Source organism: Macrobrachium rosenbergii, chromosome 21, assembly GCF_040412425.1.
Source record: "Macrobrachium rosenbergii isolate ZJJX-2024 chromosome 21, ASM4041242v1, whole genome shotgun sequence".
Taxonomy (NCBI): domain Eukaryota; kingdom Metazoa; phylum Arthropoda; class Malacostraca; order Decapoda; family Palaemonidae; genus Macrobrachium; species Macrobrachium rosenbergii.
The window spans coordinates 40238266-40253003 of record NC_089761.1 but is presented as its reverse complement, the minus strand read 5'-3'; the positions used below and the strand labels follow the sequence as shown (position 1 = coordinate 40253003).

At 34.8% G+C, this 14738-nt stretch overlaps 1 protein-coding gene across 2 annotated transcripts in view; it reads left to right on the top strand.

Moving 5' to 3' along the window:
• The window catches only part of LOC136849994 (transmembrane protein 114), a 151694-nt gene that overhangs the window by 93802 nt on the left and 43154 nt on the right, over positions 1-14738 (top strand). For both annotated transcript variants that reach the window (XM_067123545.1, XM_067123546.1), the window contains exon 3: positions 10088-10198. In XM_067123545.1, the coding sequence (XP_066979646.1) occupies positions 10088-10198 (111 nt within the window). The remainder of the gene's footprint in view (positions 1-10087; positions 10199-14738) is intronic.

Here is a 14738-nt window from a genome sequence, read left to right as displayed (position 1 = left end):
CTTGCGTGTTTGCCACCGCAAGTAGGTTGATTTAACATGCCTTCACACTCCCACCATTAGTTCCGTAGAAAACGAAACAGGTAGAAACTGCCAGAGGTTGACACAGGAAGTGGTCCCACAGTGTTTAGTGTAACTGACTTTAATTGACAGAAGGAATCATGGGCATTAAATACACCCCGTTTTTTGCAGTTAGCTGGATAGCGGTGACATGTCCGATTCACTTCGCAAGTTCTTCCTACGTTTTTGTGAGAAAGATCTTACGGTCATATTCAATGAGCGTTTTTAATTGACTTCCGCTGAAAAGTCAGCCCTGGCATTAAAACTCTTTGCAAAGGAGACATTTGGTCTTTTGGTTTCCTATTTTCTGGTTTTATTTATACTACTCGTGAACAGTATTGTTTGTACATTTCAAAATGCTTGCACTTGTGTGGTATGCGAATATTGAGTACGATATTTTTTGGGACGATGTTGTTAGTCATATGAAGGTGAAACGTTTGAACTATTTACAATAGCATCGTAGTTCCTTCTTAGAATATTTTTTATTTCACGGTAAAATGATCTGAATGACAAGTATTGTTGTGAGATCACTATTTAGTGAGCGTTGAAGTCTCCAGTGGGAAGTTTCGATACGAGAAGCCAGCTATAGTTCCTAAATCTTTGTCTCTCGTTTGAAGTTCTTAAAATGTTAAATTAATCCAGTAAATAGCTTAATGAACGTCAAACCATTAAAAGCTGTTCTTATCAAACTGATTCACAAAGTGAGAACTCAGTTTTAGGCCATGATATATAGGCTATGCTCAGAAAATGCTCTTCATTTCAGAGGTTAAGTTCTAGCGTGATTGAACCAAGACGCCCAGTTATAATAAGGCGTAATTTAGGGTTGCCTTAAGCAACCGAGAAGGAGCTTAATCGGGAATGATAGGTGTGAAAGGAGGGATGGAGGCTTGACTAGGGAGAGGATTGGGGTGGGGGTTGAGGGGGTTGAGGTGGAGGGTTTGTGGCTGGGTTCAGGGGATGCAATGCGCCGCTACCCAAGCAAGACGCTATGCCGCTTCTTGTCATTCCACCCCCTCCCCCATTCCTCACCCCTTTCTCCATCCCCTCTCCTTGATTTTTTCCCCGTCTTCCTCCTCCGCTTCTATGTACTTCCTCCGAGGAGTCATAAAAGTACTTCCTCTGGACTCCGCTGGAGGTGGGAATATCACCTTCCGTAGCCGTGGGAGAATTGGGTAGGCTGGCTACTGAGGAGAAGGACTGTGTTTGTGCATGTGAACTTCAAGGAAACGGTATCTAAGAACCAGTGGTATTCAGTATTAAGGTTCACAAGGTCCCAGCTCTCTCTCTCTCTCTCTCTCTCTCTCTCTCTCTCTCTCTCTCTCTCTCTCTCTGTGCTTTACAAGTGTCATAGGTTTAATGTAGGGAGCTTCAGGTTAATCCTGCTCTGTGATATTCAGTATTATGGTTCTCTCTCTCTCTCTCTCTCTCTCTCTCTCTCTCTCTCTCTCTCTCTCTCTCTCTCTGTGTGTGTGTGTGTGTGTGGGTGTGTCTTTTTTGTATAGTGTAGGGGAATTTCATTTTAATCTTGAACTCTGAAATATAAATTAGATAAAATCTGACACATTTCTCATTTACGAGCGATTCCTTGTTTTGCTATTTCCTCTAATTATAAAATTAATTGATAAACATTAAGTGATCAGTTTTGTGTTGCATATCATCATCTATTACACGGGGCCTTCTCCTCTCCTTGCTTTTATTGAATTTTTATTCAATTGCTCTCTACCCCTTTATTTGTGATCGCCTCATTGTTTCCTTACATAATATCTGTAAACTTGAGAAATACAGAAAAAAAGAACTATTGAGCAAGCAAAGTTATATTGCATAAACAGTAAAACGTAAGAGGGGAAAACAGGGAAATTAAGATATAATGAAGAAGGTATAGCAAAGGGAAAGCTCACTTGCCTTTTTGCACGCCCATTGTAATTCCTGAGTTGATTGCAGTAGGATGTCCACACTCCTGAGTTGTCAGCTTGAAGGAAATATAAATTGCTGGTTTGTTGACAATTCATTACCTCCGGAAACCAGGTTTGAAGTTGATATTATACTCACCCTTATCTATTTGTCTGTCCACGAGGTGAGTTATTAGATTAATAATATAGATGCAGGTCCATTTTTCCCTTGCTTTGGCGAGGGTTTTCAAGCTATGAGTCCCCCCCCCTTTTTTTCAAAGGCAACGTTGCTTGTCTAGTTTTAAACCCAATGCAATGGATATTTTTGCATATTGTTGGAGTGGGTCAAGGTAGTTTACGGAAAAATAGCTAACTTTTATGTTGATGCTTTTCTCCAAGTTATTAGTTGCAATGTATCCTGAATTTGTCTTTTATAGTAGGGAATATTTAATCACATTGTGTGATGCGTTATACTAATGCATTATGCTTGCTGTAATTTTATATGCAGAAATTATATATACATATATATATATATATATATATATATATATATATATATATATATATATATATATGTATATGATTATAATCACTTTTGTTCGTGATTCAGTTATCACACATCACCACAGGTGAAAAATAAGAGACGGGATGTAGGTCCTGACCGGTTTCGACTTTATTTCCAAGCTAAGCCTTCGTCAGTGGCTTGGAAATAAAGTCGAAACCGGTCAGGACCACACCCCGTCTCTTATTTTTCACCTGTGGTAATGTGTGATATATATATATATATATGTATGCACATTTTAACTTTATCACATACACAGTTGTTCTGTGCATTAGTAGAATTACTGAAAGGACCTCATTCAGACTGGATGGTATCTAATGGAGTATTTATTCAGAAAAAGTTACAAGCTTTCTTGGACAAACTTTTTTTTTTGAATAAATACCCGTTTTTAATACCATCCACACACACACACACACAATATATATATATATATATATATATATACACATATATATATATACAGTATATTCATACATACATACAATATATGTATATATACATCTTTCTGGTCTACGCAAATGCAGTTATTATATTCCAAACCTCCGCCTCATATGAAAAAAAAGAAATGACCAAAGCGCACCCGCCATTTCCTCGAGTTAGAAGAAAATGGGGTCGCCCTTCGCTCGAGTTTTCTCGGATGTTAAGTAGATCCTAGTACAGTGGAGGAACCCGCTGCACTTTAGCTACTGTAACCTACTTGTCACGCTCATTGACCGAGGAAAATGATATGGCGGTTGATAAAGGAGTGAATGTGTTGCTCTTTTCTGTTCATGTTCTCGAGAGTTCTTATCGGTTTCTTTTCTTTCTTTTGATTTTTTGGGGGGATCTCGTGAGTTTTTTGTGTTGTGTTTGCTTTTATTGTTGTGTACATATATCTTTTTTTATATTATAGATATATGTGTGTATATATATATATATATATATATATATATAAGTATATATATATTATATATATATTTTTATATATATATATATATATATATATATATATATATATATATATATATATATATATATATATATATATTATATTATATATTATATATATATATATATATATATATATATATATATATATATATATATATATATATATATATCAGTATGGATTATATATATATATATGTCAGCTGTATATAAAAAAAAACTTATATTACCTATTATATTTTTATATATATATATATAACTTTATTGGTTTTTATATATATTATGTGTAGTTTTATTTTACTGGCTTCAGTATTTGTTTACGCTCCTATTCTTTTTTTATTACTTAACTTTGTTGTTTTTTTCTTTGTAGTTTTATTTTACGTTGTTTACGTCACCTCTTAATGTTGTTATTGTAATATGTTTATGGTGATTTATTTCGATTTTCTGTATATTTTACTAATGCGCTTGTTACGTATTTTATCTCTCTTAATGCTTTCTCTTTACATCTGTTCCGTATTGTCATTGGCCCTTTTATTTTTTTTTTTTTCTTTAATTCCTCGTGTTTTGTTGCTTTTATTCCCCATTTTCTAATCCTTTTTTTTTTATAATTTTCTATCTTAATTGATATTTGATCTGTGATGTATAGCTTTTAGTGAGCGTTTTCCATAATGTTCCATCTCTTTTTGTCTTCATTATAATTTGGTTGCTTATGCGTATAGTTTGATTATGTCTCTTCACTGATCTTATTTTGCTTTTTATGTATCCTATTAATGCAATCATTTAGCTTGTTATTTATTCTTTCAGTGCTCTCGCTATGCTTTTAATAGTTTTTCTGTTTTCTGTCAAAGAAAACTATTTTGCCGGCTTTGTCTGTCCGCATTTTTTCTGTCCGCACTTTTTTCTGTCCGTCCTCAGAACTTAAAAATTACGAAGGCTAGAGGGCTGCAAATTACTATGTTTATCTTTCACCCTCCAATCATCAAACATACCAAATTGCAGCCCTCTAGCCTCAGTAGTTTTGATTTTATTTAAGGTTAAAGTTAGCCATAATCGTGCTTCTAGAAACGATAAAGGGTAGGCCACCACCGGGCCATGGTTAAAGTTTCATGGGCTGCGGCTCATACAGCATTATACCGGGAGCACCGAAAGGGAGATCTATTTTCGGTGGCGTTGATTATACGCTGTAGCGGCTATACAGGAAACTCGATTGCGCCGAAGTAACTTCGGCGCATTTTGTACTTCTTTTATCAGTACACCCCATTCCAACCTTCGCGCGTCGAAAGCGGCCTGTTCGCGGTATCCAGCAAAATCATGAAGGTTGCGTTCACGCTTGAATACTGCTGTTTTTCTCCGGCATTTTGGAAAGTAAGTCTCTCTCTCTCTCTCTCTCTCTCTCTCTCTCTCTCTCTCTCTCTCTCTCTCTCTCTCTCTCTCTGTCATTTGTATATATTTATGATATAAATATGTATATATACACATGAATGTATATGTATGTATATATACATATATATACATATATATACTTACATATATATATATATATATATATATATAAACATATATATATATATATTTACATTATACATACATATATATATATTCATTATATATATATATATATATATATATATATATATATATATATATATATATATATATATATATATAGAGAGAGAGAGAGAGAAAGAGAAGAGAGATACCCTTGTTTGTAATTTATTGCAAGTTGCTTTTCCCTGATGGACCTTGAAAACATATAGGTTAATTGAACTTGAAAAGATTTGTTTTTCTGTTAACCTAGGGAATAATTTTCTCCGGAAGTGTACCAACCTAGAGTCTCTCTCTCTCTCTCTCTCTCTCTCTCTCTCTCTCTCTCTCTCTCTCTCTCTCTCTATTAATAATGCCGTTACCATTGTCTGTATTGATTAGAGCCTGGTGGTCAAAGAATGTTTTCGATGGACCGCACGTGTTTCATGGTCAGAGCATGCGCAGTTAGATGGAGCATTCGCGGTTGGATTGTGGGTGGGAATGCATTGGTGGTATTTATAAGTAAAAGCATTTTCTTTTACTTTTTATTCTATTTTAGTAATCTTGGCGAAGGAATTATGTTGAATTGAGTTTGGAAATCCTTCGTTTTGAGAAAATGCGTATTGTTTATAGTCTTCGCTGCAGATTTGAAAGGACGCTGGCACTGTTTTCATTTTTTTAATAGTTCTATTGTTTTTTTAATCAATCTATTATTTTTAATCAGTCACTTTCTTGGCTTTCTGGTTTCGTTACGAGCTTTACTGAGCCTGTACTCAATCCTTCGCTTGTGTCCTGGTCTGGTACAGTTATAACAGTGATTATTATTTTTATCATGTTATCTTAAGTATCTAGATCGTGTGTATTGTATTTGTATATTCCATGTATATGGCCGTGAGCTGCAATAAAGAATATTATTATTATTATTATTACTGATAAAGCCAGTGATGTGTTGTCATATACTATAGCTCAGTATGTCATTACTGACACCTTCAAACAGGTATGATTGATTAGGGAACGTGAATATATCTTGTGGAATATTCAAGAAAGGATCCTCCTAAGAGGAAGGATGTGTATCATATAAAAACCAGTTTTTAGTTTTCAGAAAAGAAAACTATTGTGCTGGCTTTGTCTGTCCGTCCACTTTTTCTGTCCGCACTTTTTCTGTCCGCCCTCAGATCTTAAAAACTACTAAGGCTAGAGGGCTGCAAATTGGTATGCTGATCATCCACCCTCCAATCATCAACATACCAAATTGCAGCCATCTTAACGTCAATAGTTTTTATTTTTTTAAGGTTTTAGCCATAATCGTGCTTTGGCAGCAATATAGGTGTCCACCACCGGGCCAAATTTCTTGTTGTCATGCACCGAGACACATCTACCTATTTTTTTTGATTCACGAGTGAAAACTCGGTTGCGCTGAAGAAAGCGATTTTTTTTTTTTTTTTTTTTTTTCCAAAATCCATTTCTGATTGTCAACGACGATTGGATTCCACAAGGGTGTGCCTTTTTCTTGTGGACCTTAAAAATTTGATCAGTTTTCCCCTTTGAGAGAGAAAAAAAGTTATATTTTTTCTTTTAAGAGAGGGAATAATTTTCTCCTTGTTTGTGATTCATTACAAGTTGCTTTTTCTTGGTCTAAAAACATATAGTTTTCCCTTTCTTTAAAAAAAAATATCTTTCTCTTAAGTTAGGGAATAATTTTCTCTCTAACTGTACCAACTCTCTCTCTCTCTCTCTCTCTCTCTCTATATATCTGTATATACTATATATATATATATATATTCATTTATTAATTTATATAAACATTATATATATATATATATGTTCGTTTATCAATTTATATAAATATATATATATATATATATATATATATATATATGTACTATATATATATATATATATATATATATATATATAGAGAGAGAGAGAGAGAGAGAGAGAGAGAGAGAGAGAGAGAGAGAGAGAGAGAGAGAGTGGGAAGATCTCGTGCCACCTGTAGTTGAGGTCTATAGGTTGATCGGCATTTAGGCCTTGAATCTACCTAGTACTTACTGGTACCATGTTAGCTTTGGAACAGGAAGGCTAATCATTATGTGACAGGCATGTGAACCAATACAATTAGAAGCTTTTATGCATAACCGGAACCTCACAATGAAGACTAATCACTCGTTCGGAGATTTTGTATTTGTTTTTATTTTTTATTGTAGAAGTTGGTTAGGCTTTTATTTTTGTTTTATTTGTTTAATAATTTGTTGGTTAGATATTTTTCACAAAATGTGGTATTAGTCACCTTTTCTATCCTTTGTCGTTGTTGTAATAATCTGTCAATAGTCTTTGATCAAAATGATGTTACAATTAGGCTACTCTGATTATGGTAGGTAGAGGCATCATTCCTACCCCCCCTTCTTCCCCCTCCCATTTCCCCAGGGGGGAATATATAGGCAGTCCTCCTCCTCCTCCTCCTCCTCCTCCTCCTCCTCCTCCTCCTCCTCCTCCTCCTCCTCCTCCTCCTTTATGCTTCCATCGTCTTATTTAGGTCAGTCTATCCACTACAGTCCATTCCTCAAGTATCGTCTCCATTTACCCTTCCTCTTCTCTCCCTCCCCCCTCTCCCCTTCTCCCTCCTCCTTCCGTCAACTCCCTCCAGACTCCCCCCACTCCCTCCTCCTTGCGGGACCGTAAACCGGAGTTGTAACCTATATAGATCAACAACATGCACGTTCCATGTCGACACGGAGGGCCGTGCGTCGTCCATAGGAAATGACTCTTTTTATTTATTTTTTTACTTTTTATTTCAAGTCGGCTCAATTTTCTGGTTCGTCTCGCTTGCCTTCTTTTAGTAGGGGTTAAATTCTCTCTCTCTCTCTCTCTCTCTCTCTCTCTCTCTCTCTCTCTCTCTCTCTCTCTCTTGTATATGTGATGTTAAGGGCAACTATAGTTACACTCGTTGCCACTACTTCGGTGACCGATGTCCTCTCTCTCTCTCTCTCTCTCTCTCTCTCTCTCTCTCTCTCTCTCTCTCTCTCTCTCTCTCTCTCTGTTTGCAGATTGGAGCATCTTCAGTCATTCTCATTGACATTGTACTACCATGACCGATGCCCGGTTGAATAATCATAATCTCTCTCTCTCTCTCTCTCTCTCTCTCTCTCTCTCTCTCTCTCTCTCTCTCTCTCTCTCTCTCAAAGTATCCACAACCATTTTCATTGCCATTTTAATACAATAACTGGTGCCTCTCTCTCTCTCTCTCTCTCTCTCTCTCTCTCTCTCTCTCTCTCTCTCTCTCTCCTTGAACCAAGCGATCTAGTTTCAACGGCTGCACTCAGGTCTGACAAGTCCATCTCGCCACTGCAGCCAGCCTTTTCTTCACAGTGATTTCGAAGCTACGGTTGCTTGTCGAGTTTCTATAGGCGATGTTTTTCAAAGAAGCATTCCGTCTGTCGTGGAGTAATGCTCGCTTGATTGATTGATCGATTCGTGTCACTGCAACTTGGAGAAGAGAATGGTGTGAATTGGGGTTGATTACAGGAGGGCCTGAGTAGCCAAGAGGGTTAGAATGTCATGGTATTGACAGGAATTCGGGTTAGTCTAATAAAGGATTCGGATGCTGAAGAAGCAATGTCAAGCTTCAACTCTCTCTCTCTCTCTCTCTCTCTCTCTCTCTCTCTATATATATATATATATATATATATATATATATATATATATATATATATATATATATATATATATATACATATATACATAAAGTACCATAGCTTATATATACATACAAAGCACCATAGCTTTTGTGACAAAGTAATGTATGAGATTTTTACCATCTTTACTTCCAGGCTTTGGAATTCTTCGTGCTTATTTTCCCTGGCACTTCTTATAGTCTTGTACCCATTTATTGTTTCTTTTAAGGTTCACCCCAACTCTTTGTTCCTCCTACTTAATGTCTTGCTTCATTTTTTCCATATACTTTATTTAGTGTATCCTTCAAGCCTGGTCAACATATAGCCATTTGGTTTGTTCGTCCATTTTCCAATATAAAGAAAAATCAGTAGATTGTTTAAAGGAAAATAGATTACTTATTTAACCAGGAATGTTCCGTCATGTGCCTTTTTAAATGGAAAAACTGGCGTGCTATATCCGCACATAACGCTTATAAGGGTATCATTATGATGTCCTAGAAATCTACAGGTCAACAGTGCTTCCGATTTCGTAACGATAGACCGCTAATCACGATGACAGAAACTTATTAGCCGTGGTTACAGTATCCTTTCTGCTACGGGGAGCCTTCTTCGTTTTAAGTTACCCACATGGATTGTAAAGTTCATATAGGTATCTGTGCTCCCACCACACCGTAGCAGTGAGGTATTCCGGCAATATAATTCCGTTGGTTGGTTGCATGGTCTGCCGACTGGCTCACTATGCTGGAACTCGAAGGTTCTTCTGCTTAGCCTCCACAATAAAAAAAAAAAATGATAAATGTGGCAGTGGACATTTTCTGTTGTCTATTGTCTTACTTTTTTACTAGTCACCCTGTGAGGCGTATGTATATATATATATATATATATATATATATATATATATATATATATATATATATATATATATATATATATATATATATATATATATATATATATATATATATATATATATATATATATATATATGTGTGTGTGTGTGTGTGTGTATATATACACATATATATATATATATATATGTATGTATATACCCGTAAATATTACAGGTTATATGTGTCGTTTGTATGTATGTGTGTTGTTTTGCTAGGGTCTCCTCTACATCATACATATGTATTCATATCGCTATGTTTACTATAAAATGTTATAGAACTTTCGCTTAAATGCACATTCAAACACATTCATATACAGTAAGTAATTTATAAAATGTTAAGAATTTTTGTACATTTAAATCACATTCAAAAAACACATTCATCTTGAAGGGAATGATGCAACAAATAATATATTTACATAAGAAAAATAATCTGAAATAACACTTCCTTGGGTACGTTCGTACAATCCAACACAGTATATCAGTAATTCGTGGGAGATTTTTTTTTATCTTTTATATCTTTTGTATCCCGAAATATATTTTATTAAAGTTTTGTTTCTCATTTCAGAGGATCTGTACCTGTCGCCTGTGGAGACCTACTGCCAGAACATCGATTACCACATCTTCAATGATGAGGCCGACACATCACAGTTCACGGATGATGAGATGGTTCGGTTACGTAAGTAGAAAACCTTTTTTATGTTTTTTTTTTTTTTTTTTTAGGGAACATCACTTGAACCAGTTCGTATCGCGCACGCACGAACACACCCATATATATATATATATATATATATATATATATATATATATATATATATATATATATATATATATATATATATATATATATATATATATATATATATATATATATATATATATATATATATATATATATATATATATATATATATGTGTGTGTGTGTGTGTGTGTGTGTGTGTGTGTATGTATGTATGTATGTATGTATGTATGTAGAATCTACTGGTCACTTTTTACCGGATACATAATATGTACTGTAACTAATAGCCACAATGCGCTCTTAACTTCTCGAATTCTTCGCGTTTTTTTTTTTTTTTGGATACGCTTGTCACTACAAAGCCTTAAGATCTAAGGTGCAAGAAGTGTGAAGAAATTATGATGTCCGGTAGCGGGAAACCTCGTTCTGATTAGGGGACCCGGGTTCGTTTCCCGCTACCGGACATCATGATTTCTTCACATTTCTTGCACTTGGATCTTATTAAGGCTTTGTTGTGACAAGCGTATCCAAAAAAGCGCGAAGAATTCGAGAAGTTAAGAGGGCATTGTGGCTATTACAATTACATATGTATATATATATATATATCTCTTACTGTCTCTAACTGTAAGATTTGGGCCTTAGGTGTTGGTCATTACAGTCAGCAAGTATTTATTCCCAATACATATTTTTCCCGGTCTCATGCCAATTTAAACGCCAAAAATTTATATTGTAACAAATTTTACTCCGGTTTTTTTATATATATAATAAGACGTGGTATTCAGGTACCTTTGAGAATGGTGATTACTCTCTAATTATTTCTGACCTGGGCCTGCTTTTCAAGACTACATGTCAGTTTAGAGGCCAGCATGTTATTTTTTTTCTTATGTTGATGGGGCGTGGTAAGTAGGTACTGTGTGGTTGGGCTGATTAGTTTTTCAAACATATTTTTCATATGACCTACTTTTCAAGGTCACGACCAATTTTGAATTGAAAAACTTTAATATTATGTGTGTTTTTTTTTTAAACTTAGTTTTTACAGTTTTTACCACCTCCGGTTTTTTTTACCCCTCCCCTTTAATTACCTCTCCCCATTATTTTCCCAACTCTATTACCCCTCCCCTGCATTTCCCCCACTTTGTACCCCTTCCTTTTATTACTGCTCCCCATTTATTTTCCCCACTTTATTTCCCCCCTTTATTTCCCCAGTTTTTACCCCTTCATTTTTATTACCCTCTCCATTATTTTCCCCACTTTATTACCCCTCCCCTCTTTATTTCCCCCACATTTTTACCCCTTCCTTTTATTATCCCTCCCCATTTATTTCCCCACTTTTTTACCCCTTTCAGCTTTTACCCCCTCACTTTTTTTCCCTTCCATTATTTTTATTACCCATCCCCTTTATTTCCCCACTTTTTACCCCCACTTTATTATCCCCCCTCCCCCTTTTGTTACCCCTCCCTCATTATTACCCCTCCACTTTGTTTTACCCATCCCCTTTGTTGCCCCCTCCCCTTTATTTCCTCCCACTTTTTACCCCTTCCCTTTTGTTACCCCTCCCTCATTATTTCCCCCACTTTGTTTTACCCATTCCCTTTTGTTACCCCTCCCCCAATTATTTCCCCCACTTTTTACCCCTCCCATTTATTACCCCCACTTTTACCCCCTCCCCAATTATTTACTCCCACTTTGTTTTACCCCTTCCCTTTTGTTACCCCTCCCCCTTTATTTCCCCAACTTTTTTTTAACTCTCACCCTTTAAAATCCAGTTTTGCTGTGTCCGCTGACCTTGGCCACCAGGATAGTATTATAAACCTTGTAATGGGAACTCTATCCATATTTTCTTTTTTTTTCACGAGCGCTTCCTACTCGTCTTCTTGGTGTCTTCTTTCGAGTGTGTGTGTTTTTTTTTTTATTTCCTCATGCTTACATGTAAGTGTTTGATATAATGATTTCCTTGTTTTTGTAACTGTGAAAACCTAATTTATATAGGTGTGTTTTTTTAGAATGATTCCCTGAGAAGGATCTGTGGATTCAGATCTCTCTCTCTCTCTCTCTCTCTCTCTCTCTCTCTCTCTCTCTCTCTCTCTCTCTCTCTCTCTCTCTCTCTCACACACACATACATATATAGTATAATTTTTTAGATGGGTTGGGTATGGGTCAAGGAATATTTGATTATATCTGAAGATGGAACCCGATACAGATTTAAAGGTTTTTGTTGCTTTTTTTCTTTTCTCCCCCACGTTTGTGGAGGCATGCGTTCTTTTGACTGTTGTGTGTTTTTGTGTTTTGATAGCAGGTATCCTTTCGTCATTATATAAACCATGACAATGATTATACATACTCATAGGTCGACTAGGTCGACTCAGCTTGTTTCATTTTACCGTCTTAAAATTACGTTATTTATTGTTTTTAACTTATGTTTTAAAATTACGTTATTTGCTGTTTTACTTATGTTTTAAAATTACGTGTTTTGCTGTTTTACTGTTGTTTTTAAATTACGTGATTTGCTGTTTTACTGTTGTTTTTAAATTACGTGATTTGCTGTTTTAAAATTACGTGATTTGCTGTTTTACTGCTGTTTCAAAATTACGCTATTTGCTGTTTTACTACTGTTTTAGATTATGTTATTTGCCTTCTTACTGCCATTTTAAAAATAGGTTATTTGCTGTTTTAAACCTACATTATTTGCTGTTTTACTTCTATTATAAATTTACGTCAGTTGCTGTTTCACTGACGTCCGTTGGTTACTTCATACACTCGTTTTAAATTTAGGTTTTTTTTTTTGCTGCTTACTGACTTCTGTTACTCTAACCACTACCATACCAGAGAACCGAAATGGCGCTCAGTTCTTTTCTGTCGTACTTCTCTTCACTCGCGACCAAATGTCTTGGACGCCTCCCAGAGGAGAGTCGACTTTAAAGACAGGTGTCTCTGGAACTGGAAAATCCAGTCAGGCGAGGACCTGTCTTGGGGAGGCATAACGACTCATGGGTAGGATATTAATATTTGATAAAGGATATTTATCTTTTTTTCTTTTTCTTTTGACTAGCCTAATGGAAGTTGTATTGGGGAGGTGCACACTGGCATAGATAACCATTCTTTCTCTCTCTCTCTCTCTCTGTATATATATTTGTGTGTGTGTTCTCTCTCTCTCTCTCTCTCTCTCTCTCTCTCTCTCTCTCTCTCTCTCTCTATATATATATATATATATATATATATATATATATATATATATATATATATATATAATATATATATATATATAATATATATATATATATATGTGTGTGTGTGTGTTTAAACGTGAAAGTAGATAGACAGAGACAGATAGGGAGGGAGGAAGAGAAGTAGATCGGCGAGAGAGAGAGAGAGAGAGAGAGAGAGAGAGAGAAGACTCGACTATGACGTCCCACATTTTTTGTAATCTGATCATGAGACGAATAGCCTGTTATATTCTGACATCGGGAGTCGGTGTCGGGATTTTAATTAGGACCCTTTTAATGAACAGTGGAATAATTCCCCAGAATTTCTCTAACGATCTCCTTATATCTACACCCAAGTCTATAACCTTATCTAAACCCTTTTCAAAAGGGTTTTGTGGAGACATTTCTTTTTCGGTGGTTTTAAAATCGTTTTGTTTGAAGAAAAGTTTGATCAAGGTATTTTGTAAGTTTTTGAGATTTATTTTTTATCGAAGATTTATAAATATTTGGTTATTTGTCTCTCGAGTCTTCTTGTGACTCACTGCCAGTTTTCCATGCCAACCTTTTTTTTTTTATTGCGATCTCAGTCTAGACATCTAGTGTGGATGACCATTTTGTTGCGGTGCCATTTTATGAAGCGAAAGAAATATAAGTAATGAACTTAGGTCTATTAATCAGTATTTTTTTTTTGTATGTTGAGTAATTCTGTAAATTTTTTTCCAAGGTACTGTTTTACAGTGTTGAAAAGGATAGGGCTACTATCCGAAATATTACATTCTCTCTCTCTCTCTCTCTCTCTCTCTCTCTCTCTCTCTCTCTCTCTCTCTCTCTCTCTCTCTCTATATATATATATATATATATATATATATATATATATATATATATATATATATATATATATATATATATATATATATATATATATATATATATATATATATATATATATATATATATATATATATATATATATATATATATATATATATATATATATATATATAATATATATATATATATATATATATATATACATGCATACATATATATATATATATACATATATATATATATATATATATATATATATATATATATATATATGTACATATATATATATATATATATATATATATATAGATATAGAGAGAGAGTACATAGAGAGAGAGAGATACATAATAAGAGAACTACGACCATGCAAAATTAAATGTAATGATTTGCAAAGAGAGAGAAAAAGAGAGAACATGTGTCTATCCATTCAGAACCAGAGAGAATGTGA